The 20,861-nt window shown below is 42.7% G+C and overlaps 1 protein-coding gene across 3 annotated transcripts in view; it reads left to right on the forward strand.

Annotated features, from left to right (window-relative positions):
* The window catches only part of GLIPR1 (GLI pathogenesis related 1), a 54,605-nt gene that overhangs the window by 21,725 nt on the left and 12,019 nt on the right, over nucleotides 1–20,861 (forward strand). For 2 of the 3 annotated variants that reach the window (XM_043879773.1, XM_043879782.1), the window contains exons 2-3: nucleotides 4,787–5,060; nucleotides 5,861–6,106. In XM_043879773.1, coding sequence (XP_043735708.1) covers nucleotides 4,869–5,060; nucleotides 5,861–6,106 — 438 coding nt within the window. In that variant the 5' untranslated portion in view covers nucleotides 4,787–4,868. Of the gene's footprint in view, nucleotides 1–3,992; nucleotides 4,142–4,786; nucleotides 5,061–5,860; nucleotides 6,107–20,861 lie in introns of those variants that run through there. The other variant, XM_043879764.1, reaches the window with a different exon arrangement.

Genomic DNA, 20,861 nt, shown 5'->3' on the forward strand with positions numbered 1-20,861 from the left:
CTAGCTGTTTTCCCTAGTTTCTTCAGGTTAAGCCTGAATTTTGCATTAAGGAGCTTATGATCTGAGCCACAGTAAGTTCCAAGTATTGTTTCACTGACTTATATAGAGGTTCTCCATCTTTGGCTGCAAAGAACATAGTCAATCTGATTTTGCTACTGACCATCTGGTGATGTCTATGTGTAGAGTCCTCTCTTGCATTGTTGGAAGTGGGTGACCATTTTAAGTGGTGCTATAGTGTCCAAACACCTCCATTATCCACGTGCCCCTGTCAATCTGTGAGAGAGAAACAGAGGACAAAATAACTGATGTAAGAGGTCCACAGTTTGGTTTTGGCAGCTATAAAGCTTATTTGTCACCTAACCAAGTAACTTTAGATTTTCGATCCACCCAAATATAGTTTATGTTTGGGGCAGCCTTATCATGGGGACAGCTGCAGTAGCCCAAAGTATACAAGGGGTGGTTTTTTTTTGGGGGGGGGGGTGGTGTGCTGTGCTGGGCCTTATTTGTGACACACAAGATCTTATATCTTCCTTGCAGAATACAGGATCTTTTGTGGCATGTGGGATCTAGTTCCCCACCCCAGGCCACCTGCACTGAGCGTGCAGTCTCAGCCCTGGACTACCAGTGAAGTCCAGCAGGTGACTTTTGAGACATCCAGGACATGTAGTGATTTGACAGACATTTGTGCCCAAAAGGGAGTTGCTAGAGTCACTTACGATTTCCTTAAGAGATTCAAAGATTACACCTGTGGAATCAAACCACAGAATTTGTTTTGCGATTTTGCCCTGGTAGGTTACCCAGGAAAGCAAACAGAAAGCTTTCCACCTATTATCTTTATCTGGGTAAGGGACAGTCTTTGGGCTTCTACAGAGTTTTTCTGGGGCCCAAATGACTCACTAGAGAGAGGCAGACTGATGGTTTTCTTGTGGATATCATACCTGGCCACTCATCCACCTTCTGTACTTAGCTCACTTTGTGTTCACATTAGTAAGAACAAAGATTAATGGGGGCTATTTTGCACTCCCTGGGTGTTGACATAATCAATAGACTGATTAGTTCACGTGGCCAGGGTTTGGTAAATTGGCATAAGGCTTACCCCCTTATGAGAGGGTTAGTAAGAGCAAGACACGAGTTGAAAATAAGCCCATACTGGAGACCTAGCGGACAAATAGGATGGAAAGAGAAAAGCGTTCGCCAGCTAGGTTTCTAGTAAATGCTTAGTACATGTGGAGAAAGGACTCACTAACAAGAAAAGGTGGTTTTCTGTCATTTTTTCTTTTTAGTGTGTGTATACAGTCTTAAAAGCAGGGATGGGGAAATAAATGAAAGTGAGGTTTCTTGATGTGTGATCTTGGGAAAAGCTGTCCACTTCATGATGCTGTCTACTTCTGGGAACTGGGAATTGGCCCTGGAGATCCTTAAAGTGACCTGGAGCATCTGTTTCCCCCAGGTGTCTTGAGAGGGATGTTCTGGACCTATTTTGGCATGGTTTGCATGGATCCAGAAGGGTTTTCCTTTGGGGAGCAGTGTAGGTGGTTCTTAGTACCTCATAAGATCCTTCCCATGGAGGTAACACCACAAGCTTTCTTCTAAAGATCTTGATGTACACTTGGGCTCCTGGTTGAATGAATGGCAAGGCTTGTCAGTTAGCAGAGGTCAAGCCCCATGAAATTTGTTTCAAATACACTCATTCTTGAACATAGCTAATCATAACATCAGATTGTTCACTTAAGTTACATCATCTTCACTTAACCCAGAAGTGGAAGGTTGAGAAATGCCAATTGACATTGGGTATCCAGAGACCATTTCAAAAGGGTTCAGTCCATGTGCCCTATTCGGAGTATTCCGGCTCTTTAAAAGGGCCATCAGCAGAGATTCTGGCCATTAAAGTCCAGTTTCTGAACCTTTCCTAAAGTTTTTTCTTGTCTAGATTTTTACATTCCACTCTCCTTGATGACTGAGGATGATATGGAGCATGAAATTCTAACGAGTACCCCAGAGTTTTTGCAAGCAAGTGGTTTATGTCTGTAAAATTAGCTCCTCGATCTGATTTAATCCATAAAGGAATGCCACAGTGAGGAATAGCCTCAGTTATGAATGTCTTTACCACATGTAAGTCAAATAGGATTCAGTCCATCCCTGAAATATGCAGACAGCAGCAAAATAGTGAGATTAGCCTAAAGCTAGGGGGAAACCCATAAAATTCGTTTGGAGAGTCCCAAAGGGAAAGTGGCCTTGGAGGATTTCCTGGGGTATCCCAGGAATTTCTCAGAAGTGTGGGGAGGTTTACAAGGAGTGCACAGGGAAATAATTTGGTCAGAAATTTTATGGATGCTGAGGCAAAACCAACTTTCTTGTTCCTTATCCCCCATCTGCAAATTTATCTCACTTGATGGGATATCAGTCAAAAGAGTCAAGGAAAGGAGGCTACAGAAAGTCCATTTGGCCTGATGTATCCATCTGGTAATTTTTTGGCACCCTTTCATGTTCATTTGCTTCTTCAGATTGTGGGACATTTGCTTAATGGTTGATAATATCAGTCAAGAATGAAAGCAAATGGGGACACTTTACGCCCTCTCAGTGTCATGCTGAGAGCTTTGTACTTTTTTCTCTAAAATAAATCCTATTCGCTTGCTACTGTGGAAAAAATAAAAGAATAAAAGCAATGAACCTATGGTTGCTGTCGGGGAAGGGTCAGGAGAAGGGATAATTAGGGAGTTTGGGATGGACATGTACACGCTACTGTATTTAAAATGGATAACCAGCAAGGTCCTACTCTATAGAACAGGTAACTCTGCTCAATGTTATGCGGCAGCCTGGCTGGGAGGGGGGTTTGGGGGAGGATGGATATACAGCCAGGACTTCCCCCATCGCTCAGTGGTAAAGCATCTGCCGGCCAACGTAGGAGACTTGCAGGAGACAAGGGTTCTATCCCTGGGTCAGGAAGATAACCTGGAGGAGGAAATGGCAACCCACTCCAGTATTCTTGCCTGGAAAATCCATGGACAGAGGAACTTAGTGGTGACAGTCCATGGGGTCGCAAAGAGTTGGACGCGACTGAGCCCACCTGAAATTATCACAACATTAATAGTTAATCAGCTATTACTCCAATATAAAATTAAAAGTTTTTAAAATATTTTTTAAGTTGGGTAGAGAGGGAATAAGGGTGTCCATTTGGAGCTTGATGTTTAGCAACCGTTTTAGCCTGATCATTCTCTAAAGATATAGCACTTCCTTGGTATGAGCTGAACCATGAACAGCAGCAGTTTAAGAAGGGAGATGATATCTTGTGATAAGGAAGCCATCATAGGACCATTACCAGGAGGAGCATAGCTACAGAGGTTAAGAACTCATGGCATTTCCAAACGTGCCAAGAGGATGACTTGTCCAAAAGCACGTCTGAAGTCTGTGAATAGCAGCCGTTTTCCCTTCCGCTGGGGTACAAGCTCCAGGAAGAGCTATGAGTTCAGAGACCTGGGCTGACTGTTACTGTGGCTGAAGAAGACGCCCCAGGAGTCTCAGAGGGGAAGCTGTGGCATCACCAATTAGTGTGTTTCCCCAGAAATCTCATTGACAGGCACCATCACAAACTAGAAGTCAGTCTAGGTTATCTCAAGGGGTGTCTGGGAGAGCAACTTGTGGCTTTGAGACCACTTCTGCAACTGCGAAGCAATCACATAGGGTAAAGCAGGACTCCCCATCATCAGAGAGGGGTGGGGAAGTCGCTGAATTCAAAAGTACTAGCAAGCATGTGAGAGGATGAAAGATCCAGCTCGTGAGAGATCTGTCATCATGCCGAGAGGTGCTGCATCCGGTGAACTTAGAGACTAGCTGACCCCCTGGGGAGCACGGAGATGAAGGGGGGAGCCTGGCATGTCAATCAAGGCAGCCGCTGCACCACCGCGTGTACGCAAGAGGGCGTCCTTGATGCCACAGGATCTGACTGCATGAGAAGCAAGCCTTAGGATGTGTCTGAGACACAGACACCGTCCCAGCATGCCTGCAGCAGGCCCACTGTTTTCATGACAGTGTATTGGATTGGCCAAGAAGTTTGTTTGGGTTTTTTCATAATATCTTGCAGCGAAACCTGAATGAATGAACTTTTGGGCCAACAGTAGATGAACAGGATTGTCAAAATAAGGTAAGCCAGGGATTTAGAGCGTGGGCTAAGCTAATGTTGAAGTTTCAAAGGAGATTATTGCCTTCAAAGGGCCAGGAAATAGGCTCTGGACTGTTATCTGGGGGGAAGAGCATACAGAGGTTTAGCAAGGGCTGCAAAAGTAGGAATCTATTGGCAGCTATAGTAGCCAACTGCCTCTAAAAATTTACATAACTTTTATTTTTTCATTTGATGGGGGGGTGGGGATCGACAAAATCAACTCAGTCCCATCACATGCACCACTGTGAATGAATTCTAGGTCAAGTGATGATGTTTACCAGACATTCTAACCACAGAGTGCTGATTTGACTCCAAAAAAATGTTTTTAAGTATTTTGCAAGACATTTAATGAAATAAGAGATATGTTTTTATTGCACCACCAGAACCTCTTTTAAAATTGAGACTATTATTTCTGGAAATTCCAGAATTTCCTTTGGAAACATCCCCCAACTCAAATGAAAGTCTGGGTTAGCCTCGTAAAAATCCATGTTGCAATAGGTGCTCTGTCACTGAGAATCACCGAAAAGACGGGGTTAAAGGCACAAAATGAGCCACAAACCATATATGGAGAAACCCTTTTCTTCAAACTTGTGATGAACTCATGTTTTGCTTTCCGTTTTCTCAAAGCTGAAGTCGGCGGTGCTTTGTAAAGCTGACTCACATACCCTCGGAACCTACAGTGCTTCTGGATTCCAGCCCCCGGGGCACCATGCCAGACCGTCTGAGCATGCGAGTCACATTTGCTCTGACAGCCTGGATGCTCTCCGTGGTCTCCAGTTCTTCCTCTCCAGCAAACACTTTGCCAGATATCAAAAACGAAGATTTTATCAAAGACTGTGTTCGAACGCATAACAAGTTCCGATCAGCAGTGACTCCAGCAGCCAGTGATATGCTGTACATGGTAAGAAACCTTCAGTGCTTGCAGCAGAAGTCAGTCAAAAACAAGGGATGTGGATTGATTTGGGTGGTGAATCCTTGGAACCCCGTGATCATTTTCTTCTGTGATGAAAGAGTGCAGTAATTTCACCACTTGTGATCAAAGCAAACCCAGTTTGCTCTGCCTACTCAATTCTCATTATAAGCAAGCTCAGCCTGTGTGTTTTACTTCTCTTTTAAGGCACGTCTTTCCTCGGGTCTCAGGTGGCATTTAGTTCTCCATTTTTCTTCTTTTGGTCTGTTAATTTTTGTGAGGTTTTGTTGTTTCACTGTTCAACTTTTTTTGTTATTGCTGGCAGAGTACTGACTTTCTCAGGAGGGCAGCGGGGGATCCAGGGGAAAGGCTAGGATTTTAATCAGGCTTGAGTTTAAATCCTGGGTCTGTGGTTTTGGCCTGGTTTTTAACCTCTTGGAGCCTGTTAGTAGAGGGGCTATTTGGGATATGAAAATTGCAGAAAATGTGTGAAACCAGCATATATTATTTTGCAACATAATTGGCCTTCATGAAATGTTGGTCTGTGTCACTCTCTTTGATTCTAAATTCCTTGATACCAGATTATCATGTCTCCCACAAACCCTAGTGAGAATATAAAGACTATAATAGGATCCTCCACAAGTGAAGGAACCCCATCTCTACAGTCCTTCTCCTTTCCAGACGTGGCGCCTCACCTCCCACGCAAATTCCCACTTTGCCCCCTCTGGTTACACTGTTGTATAAGGAGCTGAAACCTTGACTTTCCTACTATTTCCTATTTATTTCTGCAGACATGGGACCCACAACTAGCTCAGATTGCAAAAGCATGGGCAAGCCATTGTGAGTTTGCACACAACCGACAGTTGAAACCGCCCCACAAGCTGCACCCAAATTTCACTTCACTGGGAGAAAACCTCTGGACTGGGTCTCTATCCATTTTTTCTGTGTCTTCAGCCATCACAGACTGGTATGATGAAGTTAAACACTATGACTTCAAGACTCGGAAATGCAACAAAGTCTGTGGCCATTACACTCAGGTAAGTATCTGACCTATATTCTCTAGAAACGGTCATCTCATAGGTGAGGGGAGAACTGGAATCTGGTGTGAAGAAAATAGAGTATACTAGTGTCCCTATAAATATGAGATAGTAGAGATGACAGGCTTACTTCAAAAATAAATAAATGGAACAGAGTTCAATACCAGAGGAAATGGTGCTTGAAGAATGTATGACATGGACAGACATTAAATGTGAGGCCTGCCAATCTGGACCGCCTCTGATTAATTCTGATAACAACCTTCTGCCCGTGGTACTTTGTTCCACTGTGAACAATCAAAGGGCCTTATGAGTAAGTAGATTTATTTCCAGGCCCAGATGGCACAGTGGTCAAAGAATCTGCTTGCCAATGCCGGAAACACAAGAGACGTGGATTCGATCCTTGGATTGGGAAGATCCCCTGGAGGAGGAAATGGCAACCAGCTCCAGTTTTCTTACCCCGAAAATTTCCATGGATACGGGAGCCTGATGGACTGCATACAGTCCATGGGGTCTCAAAGAGTCAGACACAGCTAAACAAGTCCTCTGGGAAACTCGAGGCAGCTGCTCTGGGACTATAAAATTAGGAGAAGTGAGCCTCTCAGACAGAAACATCGACAAGAACTGACACTTGTGTATCCCCTTAGTCTTTCAAACATGACCTAAACATCTACGATGTAAAGAGGAAGAAAAAACCCCAGAATCCCAGCCTCAATGGAGAGACCAACATAAAAACTTGCACAGACAATCCTGCCCACAAATCTACAGTATAAGTCTCAATGGCTACATTCAGAGTCTCTCAATGAGATTTTTTTTTTTTTTAATTCAAGCTGCTTGTGGCTTCCTAACCCTAACCCTAACTCACATTTGCACCACGATGGAGACAAATCCCTAGGAAGCATCTTCCACCGTCTGTTTAATATACTGCCTCCACATACTGGCCACATCTTGTTTATTTACCTTTATTTCCTGTCAGTCCTTGTCAAATAACTAAAGGCAGTGAACCTATGTATGATTGATTTTAATGTAGAAAAAAATTGTTGAAATGATGAAAGTGAAAGTGGCTCAGTCGTGTCCAACTCTTTGTGACCTCATGGAATACACAGTCCATGGAATTCTCCAGGCCAGAATACTGAAGTGGGTAGCCCTTCCCTTCAGACCAGGGATCAAACCCAGGTCTCCTACATTGCAGGCGGATTCTTTACCAGCTGAGCCACAAATGGAAGCCCAAGAATACTGGAGTGGGTAGCCTATCCCTTCTCTAGAGGGTCTTCCTCAGACAAGAATCAAACCAGGGTCTCTTGCATTGCAGGCAGATTCTTTACCAACTGAGCTATCAGGGAAATAATGTCTGAGAGCAAAAACATTTCTAAGAAGCCAGTTAACGTGGAACAGTAGATGTTTTTATTTTTTTATTTCAATATTTATTTGGCTGTGCCGGGTCTTAGCTGCAGCATGCAGGATCTTCTGTCTTCATTGCAGCATTTGAACTCCTAGTCGTGGCATGTAGGATCTAGTTCTCTGATGAGGGATCAGGACTCCAACCTCCTGCGTTGGGAGCATGGAAACTTAGCCAGTAGGCCACCAGGAAAGTCTGAAGGTGTTTTTAAAGAGCAAAATGTTCATAGAAAAAGTCTCAATATATTTCAGTCATAAAAAGATTCTGATTGCACTGATCTCGTTATAGGGGGAACACATTTGGCACAGCTACAGGCAATTGTTATGATGAAAGGGAAAGGGTTGATTTCAGTGAAATCTTCATCTGAAGTTTATTGTAATCAAGGGGGAGCTACCAAATCATCAGTAGCCTTGGTCTCTTTCTTGGAAATATAAATAAGATCTCCTCTAGACTATGCCATCAATTTTGGCTTATGTTAACCAATAAATTTAACCAAAAAACAAATTTCACTGGATTCCCACAAATCCCTAAAGGACGAGAAAGCTAGACCCAGATTGCCTACAGTGCTATGTGGTTCTATTATGCATCGGAGTGTTAATCTCCAGAAATTATTGTCAGTTTGAAGGTGCTGACTCTCAGTATTTAAGCTTCTCCCCTATACCAGGCGCTTTGTAAAGTATGGGTCACATGTTTTAGTTCAGACTCCTAAAAAACAGAGCCTGATATAACAGTTTATTTGCAAGATTTTATTAGAGTACAACCGCAGAGAAGTGGGAGGGAGGGGAAATGGGGAGTGTGACAGGAAATGAGGGCCACAGCTGGGAATGGCCCCCAGCCCTTGTTGGTCTCATTCAGTCTCTCAGTCGTGTCTGACTCTTGGCGACCCCATGAACTGCAGCATGCCAGGCTTCCCTGTCCTTCAGTATCTCCCAGAGTTTGCTCAAACTCATGTCCATTGAGTCAGTGATGCCATCCAACCATCTTATCCTCTGTCACCTCCTTCTCCTCCTGCCCTCAGTCTTTCCTAGCATCAGAGTCTTTTCCAATGAGTCATCTCCTACCCTTAGGAGTTGACTTTTTTTGGGACAAGACCTGTGTAAGTGGATGTGTTACAACATGTGGCTAGTGCAGTTTGAAGAAGCTGACAGTATGCCACGTGAGCAATGGGGACAGAGCAGCGCACTTGGCCAAAGGGAAGTATGGAGACATAGGACTTGTTCATACAGCAGGAGATAGGTGAGTTGGTTCTGAAACTGAATGAGATTGTCAAATGAAAAAGAATGCAAAGAGAATGACAGGCAAAGTTAACAAGATATAGAAGATGTACAATGTGCACAAATGAGCTTGGTATTTCAGAAGAATGGCAAGCAACCTAGCCCATCAAATACATAATGATCCAAAGGCTGTTAAACTGACAAGACTCCTAAAGTCTGTGGGTTAAGAGACAACTTCATGTCCATCATTCTAGGAAGACAATACAGGAGGAAACTTCATTGTACGTCACAGAGAACTGAGATTTCAGAGATGGCCCTCCCCAAATTAACTGGACTTAATTGTAAATTTTCCTCTTGTATCTAGTGGGGGAAAAGGAGGGCTAATATTTGGGACATTAAACAGTTCCTAAATCCACTTCTGTGTAGGAAGGCAGCAGAGCCCAAACTGAGCGATCCTAACCTGCTCTTTTAAAGAGACAACTATAGTCTATGCCCACCTCAGATAATGGAGAGGCAGTCCAGGGACCCCCTGGGTCTGGAAAGATGCAGCACCAGCAACTACTTTTTAAGTGAATACATAAAATATATAACCTTTTAAGGTATGTAGCTCTCTGCATTTAAGAGCTCATTCAACTCTCACTATACACTTCTAAAAGATGCTGTTATCCATAGATGAATAAACAGGCTCAGACAGATCAAGTTATCCCAGGGCCATTTAGCTAGTAAGAGGATGAGTCAGGAGTCAGATAGGATATGCTGCAAAGACTAAATAATATAATGTGTGTAAATTACCTAGTAAAGCACTAATACTTAGTAGTCATTGAACAAAGTTTAGATTTCTTCCATGAGTTATTTTTCCGCCAATTATACTGGAAGAAGGCTCTGACAACTTGGTCAAAGACTTCCTGTTTTTACTCTTGCAAGAAACCTTGCTAGGGGGTTCAGGATTACTCAGTTGCCATTTTAAAACATGCTAGAAATTACCTTGAGTGGGTATTTTTAACTTCCCACTTAGCCTCATCTGTTAGATTTTGGTTGGTGAGCAGTGGCTGTATAAAGACAACAGATTCAGGTTCATTATTACTTCATGAAAGTGTGCTATTTCTGGACATCTTAACACTTTAGTTCTGCCTTCACTACAGATAGATTTGAATTGTGGAAGAATTTGGGTATATTCATATGAAAGATTATTCCAGTTAGATATTTTGATCTGCTCTATAATTTTGGGAATAGTTTAACTCAAATAGCTGGGAAGGCAGCAGCTCAGGTTTGATAGTGCTAACAATGTCCACTAGAAGGCACTATTGATCTCATTTCTGGTTTTATCCCCCTCGCCTCCGACACACACACACCTTTAAATTTTTATTTTTACACCCTCGAAGAACTGATGGAAAGTATGATGTCTCAGTTTGTCTGGCTGATTTTATATATGTTGTATCTTACTGGTAAGTCATCAGATGAACTGAGAACTGAAAGGAGAAGGTAAAAGGGCATTGTTAAGAAGAAAGAGACAGGCCTGCTCTCACTGGGCTGAGTTCCCCAGATGCAGTGTTTTTGTTAAGTATAAGTTCCTGATTCTGCTAAAAAGGAACACACTCTGGAAGCATCTTGCTTAGGGCATGGACCGCCTTGGTACTTTGTGGTCAAGTAGAATTAGGTTCCACCCCTCATTTGTAAAAATTGAGGCAACACCTATTTATTGATTTGTTACGTGATTATGCATGATGTCATGTGCCGAACACTATCGTGGCACTAGGGAAATTCTCAATGTATAGCTCTTATTTTTCAATTTTTGTTTAACATATTAAAAGAAATGAAAACATGCAATCAGAAACTGCCTGATAAAAAAATTTCAAAAGTTTTAAAGCAAAAGAAAATTAGTCAAAAGAGAATAAAACATGAATATTTGCTGAGAGCTTGCTATGTTTTAGAAGGTGTTTTAAGTGTTTTCTTCTAAGCCCATTTAAATTGTCAAAGTAAGCCTATTGAGTACCTTTGTTATCCTATTTAGTAGACAAGGAAGCTGAGGTCTAGGTCACACAGTGAGTAGCTGAGCTGGAATATGAACTTGGTCTTTGTAGTCCTAGAGCCTATAAAGTTGCACCCCAAACCTGAATGCCCATGAAGCTATTAAAAAGAGACCAGCATGAATGGATAAATAAACCTGATATATCCATGCAGTAAGTATTACTCAGCAATAAAAATGAGAGTGACTCCTCATGAATTGACTAACATAATGGATTTCAAATGCTTGTACTTAGTGAAAAAAGTCAGACTGAAAAGTCTACATTTAAACTGATTCCATTTATATAATATTCTGCAAAAAACAAAACTACAGGAAAGAGATTAGTGATTGCCTGGGAGCGGCGGTAAGAACTGACCACAAAGGCTCACAACAGAGCTTTGGGGGAAATGTTCTAGGTCTTGAGTATGGTAGCAGGTGCACGGCTACACACTTTTGCCAAAATTCATAAAACTAAGCACCTAAAAAGACATCTTTTATGTCAACTGCAACCTGACTTAGAGACCAACAGGCTTCCCAGGTGGCATTAGTGGTAAAGAACCCACCTGCCAGTAATACCAAAATAAACAAAATAGCATATAGCATTAAAGGTGCATGGGGGATTAAGACTACTCAAAATATAATACTATCAAGAAGTGTTCAAAGACAAAAGGATGAAAATACAAAACGCGAGACTCAGGTGATATAGTTCATACAACATTGCCAGTTAGCGTGAAATAAGAATCCCCTGATGAACTTGTTAATATAAGTTTTTTTTTAACTTTATTTTTATTGGAGTATTGTTGCTGTTCAGTTGCTCAGTCGTGTCCGACTCTCTGCGACCCCGTGGACTGCAGCACGCCAGGCTTCCCTGTCCTTCACTATCTCCCACAGTTTGCTCAAACTCACGGCCATTAAATTGGAGATGCCATCCAACCATCTTATCCTCTGTCGTCCCCTTCTCCTCCTGCCCTCAATCTTTCCCAGCATCAGGATCTTTTCTAATGAGTCAGCTCTTCACATCAGGTGACCAAAGTATTGGAGCTTCAGCTTCTGCATCAGTCCTTCTGATGAATATTCAGGAATGATTCCCTTTAGGATTGACTGGTTTGATCTCGTTGAAGTCCCGGGGACTCTCGAGTCTTCTCCAACACCACAGTTCAAAAGCATCAATTGTTTGGTTCTCAGCCTTCTTTATGGTCCAGCTCTCACACCCTACATCCATACATGACCACTAGAAAAACTGTATCTTTGACTATATGGAACTTTATCAGCAAAGTGATGTCTCTGGTTTTTAATACACTGCCTAGGTTTGTAATAGCTTTTCTTCCAAGAAGCAAGCATCTTTTAATTTCATGGCTGCAGTCACCATCTGAAGTGATTTTGGAGCCCAAGAAAATCAAGTCTGTCACTGTTTCCATTGTTTCCCCATCTATTTGCAATGAAGTAATGGGACTAGATGTCATGATCTTAGTTTTCGGAATGTTGAGTTCTAAGCTAGCTTTTTCACTCTTCTCTTTCACCTTCATCAAGAGGCTCTTTAGTTCCACTGCCATTAGGGTGGTGTCATCTGCATATCTGAGGTTATTGATATTTCTCCCTGCAATCTTGATTCCAGTTTGTGCTTCATCCAGCCCAACACTTCCCATGAACTACTCTATGTAAAAGTTAAATAAGCAGGGTGACAATATACAGCCTTTACGTACTCCTTTCCCAATTTTGAACCAGTCCATTGTTCTATGTTCAGTTCTAACTGTTGCTTCTTGACCAGCATACAGGTTTCTCAGGAGGCAGATAAGGTGATCTGGTATTCCTCTCTCTTTAAGAGTTTTCTACAGTTTGTTGTGATCCACACAGTCAAAGGCTTTAGCGTAGTCAGTGAAGCAGAAGTAGATGTTTTTCTGGAATTCCTTTGCTTTTTCTATGATCCAACAGCTGTTGGCAGTTTGATCTTTAGCTCCTGTGCTTTGTCTAAATCTAGCTTGAACATGTGGAAGTTTTCAGTTCACATACTGTTGAAGCCGAACTTGAAGGGTTTTAAGCATGATCTTGCTAGCATATGAAATGAGTACAACTGTGTGATAGTCTGAACATTCTTTGTCATTGCCCTTATTTGAGGTTGGAATGTAAACTGACCTTTTCCAATCATGTGGCCACTGCTGAGTTTTCCAAATTTGCTGGCATATTGAGTGCAGCACTTTAACAGCATCATTAGAGTATAGTTGATTAAAAATGTTATGATAGTTTCAGGTGACAGCAAAGGGACTCAGCCAGACATATACATGTATCCATTCTTCCGCAAACTCCCCTCCCAATAACAAGATTTTTAGGCTGAATAATATTCCAGATTGTGTGTATATATATATACCACGTTTTCCTTAAGGAAATGGTGTCATTTGTGACACCATAGATAGATCTAGAGGGTATCGTGCCAAGTAAAATAAGTCAGAGAGAGAGAAACACCATATGATCTCACTCATGTGTGGGCTCTAAAAACATTAACACTTAGAAACAGAAAACAGATTGGCGGTTGCCAAAGCAGGCAGGTGGGTGAAATGGGTGAATGTGGTCAAAACTTCCTGGGGATGTAATGGGTAGCATGGTGGCTACAGCTAACAATCCTGTATTGTGTATTTGAAAGTTGCTAAAAGAATGTGAGAAACACACTCACCAGCCCAAAACCAAGGGATGGACTCAGAGACTCGCAGCACAACAAAAGCAAGACTTCTAACGATGGTCTTGCAAGATCTGGTGTCTGGTGGGCAGACACACCCAGGACAGTTACAGCAAGCACTTTTATTCCCCGGATCACAAATCCCTCCCTGGTTCTTCACTGGCTGAGTACTATGGGGTTACAATCCTCCCAGACTTCATTACTTCTCATAGGGTATTCTTCCTTCTCCCTTCCCATCCTAAGTTCACATTTCTCAACTAGGACTTTAGTTTATCCCTTCCCAAGCATCCTGTTAGCTTAGAGACTCTCCAGTTGTAAGCTGTTAGGCAAGACTAGCTTGCCAGTAATTTTTCAAGATAAAATGAGCTAGCTCTGAATGGAAAATCATTTCTTAATAATTTTCCACCCAAGGCCAGCTACTTTGTTCCAAAAATGGACCACTTCAAGTCCATTTCTTACAGAGACTATATCTTAAAAGTTCTCATCACAAGAAAAAAAAAATTATAACCATGTGTAGTAACAGGTATTAACCAGACACCATGGTGACCATTTTGCAATATATACAAATACTGAATCATTATGTTGTACATGGGAAACTAATATAATTTTATGTCAGTTATAGCTCAATTGAAAAAAAAAAATCAGATTTCAAGGACAATTCCAGAGACTCTCATGCAGTAGAACTGAGATGGGCCCAGAAATCTGCATTTTAAACAAAGCACTCAAAGGGAAGTCAATTTGAGATACAGTGATAGAAATGAAAAAGTTTTAAAAATAAATACAAAAATAATTGAGAAATTAAAGTACAAGGATCGAAGCTGAAAATGAATGGCTAGGTGCTCTCAGGAAGAGAGAGGGGCTTAATTCCCTTGGTTACGTGGAGTTCCCTGCAAGGGCTCTAGGGTGAGAGGTGGGAAGGGGAACACCCCACTTGGATCTGGGAGCAGCGAGGGGTCGTCTCTCGCCAAAGGAGAGCACTGTTCCTCTGGGAGACCAGTACCTGCCTCCCCAGCTCCTCCCTAGTTGTCACACAAAGAGAAGACAGAATGCAAAGTGCCCCAGCATCCCCCACAGGCCTTCCGCCACCTCCCACTCCATCAATAGGGGCTTCCCTTGTGGCTCAGCTGGTAAAGCATCTGCCTGCAATGCGGGAGACCTGGGTTTGATCCCCGGGTTGGGAAGATCCCCTGGAGAAGGGAGCAGCGACCCACTCCAGTATTCTGGCCTGGAGAATCCCATGGACTATAGTCCATGGGGTCGCAAAGAGTTGGACACGACTGAGCGCCTTTCACGTCACTCCACTCCATCATTAAGCTTTGGAGAAGCTCAGTCTCCATTCCAATTCTCTTCCCTCATGCTATACTTTCTCCCCAGAGAGCTGCTCTTAACTGATTGTTTTCCTTTTCCTTTTTTTTTTTTTTAAAGTAAATTTGACCTTTTTCTGGGTCAAACCGACACCAACTCTCCAGCCTCGGTTCTGTGAGTCTTTCCCACCTCAGGGTTGCTTCCCCAGGGGTGCCCTCTGCTGGGAGACTTCTCCTTGCTCCCAGGCCGGCTCACTTCAGCACCAGCCTCACTCACGCAGAGCAGGGTCCCTGCTTCGAACCCCTGAAGCACCCTCTGCTTCCTCTTCACAGAACTCAAAACCTGTGTGCCACAGTTTCTGGACCGCTGCTCTCCACATTTAGTGAAGGCACACACTGGTTCCCATGCTTTCTAACCCCCGTATTTGGCACCACTAGTCCCAGAATTTGGAGAAGGAAATGGCAACCCACTCTGGTCCTGTTGCCTGGAAACTCCCATGGACCAAGAAGCCTGGTAGCCACAGTCTATGGGGTCGCAAAGAGTTGGACACAACTGAGCAACTTCACTTTCACTTTCAGTCCCAGAATTTATATATATATAAATATATATATATAAATATATATAGATATATATATATAAATATAAATATATATAGAGTTGGTGTTTTTTATATATGTATGCAGCCAAGAAGGGTTAATTTTCAATGTACACTGGATCTGCTTCTGTGACTTTGACCCTTTTTTGTTATTATAAACATGCATCATGGCCCAACTCAGGGAGATAACCTGAGCTGCCCGCCTATGAAGGACTGACTGTGAGGAAGGGAAACAACACATTCCCCTGCCGGAGGCTTGGCATTCTAGGGGACATTTGCAAGGACTGGACAGTCTTTTTACTTTGTTTCCTCACCTCCCCCCAGTCTCGGATCTATAAAAGAACCTGGCAACCAGGCTCTGACAAGATAGTTATTTTGAGACGCTCCCCTGCCATCTTCTGGGTCAGCCAGCTCCCCAGTTAAAGTCTCTTCATTGCCTCAACCCCTCAGATCCATTGGCCTGTCGTGTGGCAAGCAGAGCAAGCTTGGATGAGGTAAAATTTAGCTGAGCCAGCCAGGAGCCTTGCTGCTCGGAGCTAGCCGGCTCTGATCAGGGAATACTGGGGCAAGACCCAGCAGCTGCTGAGACCATTTGTCCTGAGGTTCTTTCCTTCAAGAGTCCCTGAAGTGGCACTGGCTACCTCCAGCACTTGGCCATTGAGACAAGGAACCCACAAATTTCTATAGAGTCCATGGACTCAATTTGTCTACCCAAATCGACTGTTCAGCTGGCTCACTCGTTTTGTGTGCCCTTTTGTCTTATGAACTGACAGGCTCAATTTTGGAGCGTGAGTCGCTCCAGTGAGCACAGCAGGAGCATTTTTCCCCCTCATTGTGGGCTCTTCCTTTATGGGACAAGCCAATATGGTTGGAGTACCCCAGAGGGTAAGTGTTGTTGGACTCCACCCTGATCTGGTTCATTTAGAGAACTAGTTCTTGTGGGGCAAGACCACCCTAGCTGGAATTAGCTCGTTTGTTTTGTAGGGTAAACTTATCTATCTGATTTGGGAATCAGTTCAGTTGGAACCGGTTCATTGGGGAGCTAGTTCTTGTGAGGGTGGGCAGCCTAGTTGGAATTAGTTCATTTGTTTTGTGAGGTAAACTTATTTACCTAATTGGGGAAATAGGTTCATCTGTGCAATGATGCTGAAATTTGTGGTGTTTTAGTTGGAATTCATCTGTGTCTTTTGTGTTTTGGTGTTATAAAGTTTATAAAAATGGAAAATATTTCATCTGTCCTGAAGGAAAGATCTTTGGGGTCCATATTAGATATGTTAAGATCAGAACAATGGCCCCTGAATGGCTCACAATTAAGCAATCTGGTGGTCAGAAGCACTTTACAAAGGAGAGGAACATTCATACTGAGTAGGCCCAGGGGCTCTCTTGGACTTGAGGCATCCAATACTAATTTCCTCTAGAGGAGTCCCAGGTAACTTTGATGGTGGGGGACAAGTTGATTGACTCTCTAAAACACACTACTTTCTTTTGTAAGTTAAATGTGCAAATAACCTTTACCCCAGAACAGCATGATATCAAGGTTCTACCAGGGCCTTTTTGACCAGTCTGGGGTACATTGGCTCCAATTTGGGGTGTTCTCCCTGTGAAGGGAAACTGCATTTATAAGGCGCTTTGGGGAAGGTCATTGGTCTAATGGGACTGTGAAGTCATGTTGATATGACTTTCCAGCTTATTCTGGTTACTTTGGTAATGTGCAAATATCTGGTAATACGAGTTTCCTCTAAGGCTTCCTTTATGGTTTTCTCATTTCTTTCTCCTCAAACCCACTGTGAACAGCTGAGCGGCTGTGGGAACAAGTGAGGAACTGTGGTCAGGGTTATTCTCTTGCTGTTGTTCAGTCGCTCAGTTGTGTCCAACTCTTTGTGACCCCATGGACTGTAGCACTCCAGGCTTCCCTGTCCTTCCTTCACCATCTGCCGTAACTTGGTGAAACTCATGTCCATTGAATCGGTGATGCCATCTTGTCCTCTGTTGTCTCCTTATCCTCCTGCCTTCAATCTTTGCCCGCATAAGGGTTTTTCCAAAGAGTCTGCTTTTCACATCAAGTGGACAAATACTGGAGCTACAGCTTCAGCATCATTTGTGTTTTGGTGTTATAAAGTTTATAAAAATGGGAAATACTTCAATTGCCCTGCTTCATTGGAAGATCTTTGGGGTCCATATTAGATATGTTAAGATCAGAAGACCAATGGCCCCTGAAAGGCTCACAATTAAGCAATCTTCCCCAAAGATCCTTCCAATGAATATTCAGGGCTGATTTCCTTTAGGATTGACTGGTTTAATCTCCTTGTAGTCCAGGGGACTCTCAAGAGTCTTCTCCAACACCACAGTTGATCACACCATCATGGTTATATGGGTCATTGAGATCGTTATGGTATAGTTCTTCTGTATATTCTTGCAGCTCTTCTTAACATCTTAGGTGTCTGTTAGGTCCATACAGTTTCTGTTCTTTACTGTGCCCATCTTTGCATGACAGGTTCCCTTGGCATCTCTAATTTTCTTGAATAAATCTCTTGCCTTTCCCATTCTATTATTTTCTTCTCTTTCTTTGTGTTGCTCATTTACGAAGGTTTACTTATCTCTCCTTGTGTTCTTTGGAACTCTGCATTCAGATGGATATTTCTTTCCTTTTCTCCTTTGCATTTCACCTCTCTTCTTTACTCAGCTGTTTGTAAGGCCTCCTCAGACAGCCATTTTGCCTTTCTTTTTTCTTGGGGATGGTTTTAATCACTGCTTCTTGTACAGTGTTACGAACCTCTATCCATAGTTCTTCAGGCATTCTGTCTATCAGATCTAATCCCTTGATTCCATTTGTCACTTCTGCTGTATAAAGGATTTGATTTGGATCATACTCGAATGCCTTAGTTCTTTTCGTTTTCTTCAACTGAAGTCTGAATTTTCAAAAAGGAGTTATGGTCTGGGTCACAGTCAGCTTCCCGTCTTGTTTTTACTGACTTTATAGAGCTTCTCCATCTTTGACTGCAAAGAATATAATCAATCTGATTTCAGTGTTAACCATCTGGTGATGTCTATGTGTACAGTCTTCTCTTACATTGTTGGAAGAAGGTGTTTGCTATGACCAGTGTGTTCTCTGGGCAAAACTCTGTTAGCCTTTGCCCTGCTTCATCTTGTACTCCAAGGCCAAACCTGCCTGTTACTCCAGGTATCTCTTGATTTCCTACTTTTGCATTCCAGTCCCCTAGGATTAAAAGGACATTCTTTTTTGGTGTTAGTTCTATAAGTTCTCATAGGTTTTCTTAGAACCATTCAGCTTTACCTTCTTTGGCGTTAGTGGTTGGGGCATAGACTTGGATTACTCTGATGGTGAATGCTTTGCCTTGGAAATGAACTGAGATCATTCGTTTGTTTTTGAGATTGTTTTTGAGATCAAGGTTGTTTTTGAGATCATTTTTTAGATCAAGGTTGTTTTTGAGATTGCACCCAAGTACTGCATTTCGGACTCTTTTTTGATTTGAGAACTAACCCATTTCTTCTAAGGGATTCTTACCAACAAGAGTAGATATAATCATCATCTGAATTAAATTTGCCCATTCTCATCCATTTTAGTTCACTGATTCCTAAAATGTTGATGTTCACTCTTGCCATCTCCTGTTTGACCACTTCCAATTTACCTTGATTCATGGACCTAACATTCCAGGTTTCTATGCAATATTGTTCTTTACAGCATCTGACTTTACTTTCATCACCAGTCACATCCACAGCTGGGCGTTGTTTTTGCTTTGGCTCCATCTCTTCATTCTTTCTTGAGTTATTTCTGTACTCTTCTCCAGTAGCATATTTGGCACCTCCCAACCTGGGGGGATCATCTTTCAGTGTTATATCTTTTTGCCTTTTCATACTGTTCATGAGGTTCTCAAGGTAAGAATTCGGAAATGGTTTGCCTTTCCATTATCTAGTGGATCACATTTTGTCAAAACTCTCCACCATGACCTGTCCATCTTGGGTGGCCCTATAGAGCATGGCTCATAGTTTCATTGAGTTAGATAAGGCTGTGATCCATGTGATCAGTTTGGTTAGTTTTCTGTGATTGTGGTTTTCATTCTATCTGCCCTCTGATGGATGAGGATAAGAGGCTTATACTTATCCTCTTGAGGATACCGGCTATGGGGAAAACTGGGTCTTTCTCTGGTGGGCAAGGTCATGCTCAGTAAATCTTTAATCCAATTTTTGTGCTGATGGGTGAGGCTGTGTTCCCTCCCTGTAGTTTGGCCTAAGGCCACACTGTGGTAGGGGTAATGGTTCAGTTCAGTTCAGTTCAGTCACTCAGTCTGTCTGACTCTGCAACCCCATGAATCACAGCACTCCAGGCCTCCCTGTCCATCACCAACTCCCGGAGTTTACTCAAACTCATGTCCATAAAGTTAGTGATGCCATCCAGCCATCTCATCCTCTGTCATCCCCTTCTCCTCCTGCCCCCAATCCCTCCCAGCATCAGGGTCTTGTCCAATGAGTCAACTCTTCGCATGAGGTGGCCAAAGTATTGGAGTTTCAGCTTCAGCATCAGTCTTTCCAATGAACACCCAGGACTGATCTCCTTCAGGATGGACTGGTTGGATCTCCTTGCAGTCCAAGGGACTCTCAAGAGTCTTCTCTAACACCACAGTTCAAAAGCAGCAATTCTTCGGGGCTCAGCTTTCTTCACAGTCCAACTCTCACATCCATACATGACCACTGGAAAAACCATAGCCTTGACTAGACGGACCTTTGTTGGCAAAGTAATGTCTCTGCTTCTTAATATGTTGTCTAGGTTGGTCATAACTTTCCTTCCAAGGAGTAAGAGTCTTTTAATTTCATGGCTGCAATCACCATCTGCAGTGATTTGGGAGCCCCCAAAAATAAAGTCTGACACTGTTTCCACTGTTTCCTCATCTATTTCCCATGAAGTGATGGGACCAGATGTCATGATCTTAGTTTTCTGAATGTTGAGCTTTAAGCCAACTTTTCACTCTCCTCTTTCACTTTCATCAAGAGGCTTTTTAGTTCCTCTTCACTTTCTGCCATAACGGTGGTGTCATCTGCATATCTGAGGTTATTGATATTTCTCCCGGCAATCTTGATTCCAACTTGTGCTTCTTCTAGCCCAGGGTGTCTCATGATGTATTCTGCACATAAGTTAAGCAAGCAGGGTGACAATATACAGCCTTGACATACTCCTTTTCCTATTTGGAACCAGTCTGTTGTTCCACGTCTGGTTCTAACTGTTGCTTCCTGACCTGCATACAGGTTTCTCAAGAAGCAGGTCAGGTAGTCTGGTATTCCCATCTCTTTCAGAATTTTCCACAGTTTATTGTGATCCAGGCAGTCAAAGGCTTTGGCATAGTCAATAAAGCAGAAATAGATGTTTTTCTGGAATTTTCTTGCTTTTTTGATGATCCAGCAGATGTTGGCAATTTGATCTCTGGTTCCTCTGCCTATTCTAAAACCAGCTTGAACATCTGGAAGTTCACAGTCCACATATTGCTGAAGCCTGGCATGGAGAATTTTGAGCATTACTTTACTAGCGTGTGAGATGAGTGCAATTGTGCAGTAG

This window comes from Cervus elaphus, chromosome 3 (assembly GCF_910594005.1).
Source record: "Cervus elaphus chromosome 3, mCerEla1.1, whole genome shotgun sequence".
Taxonomy (NCBI): domain Eukaryota; kingdom Metazoa; phylum Chordata; class Mammalia; order Artiodactyla; family Cervidae; genus Cervus; species Cervus elaphus.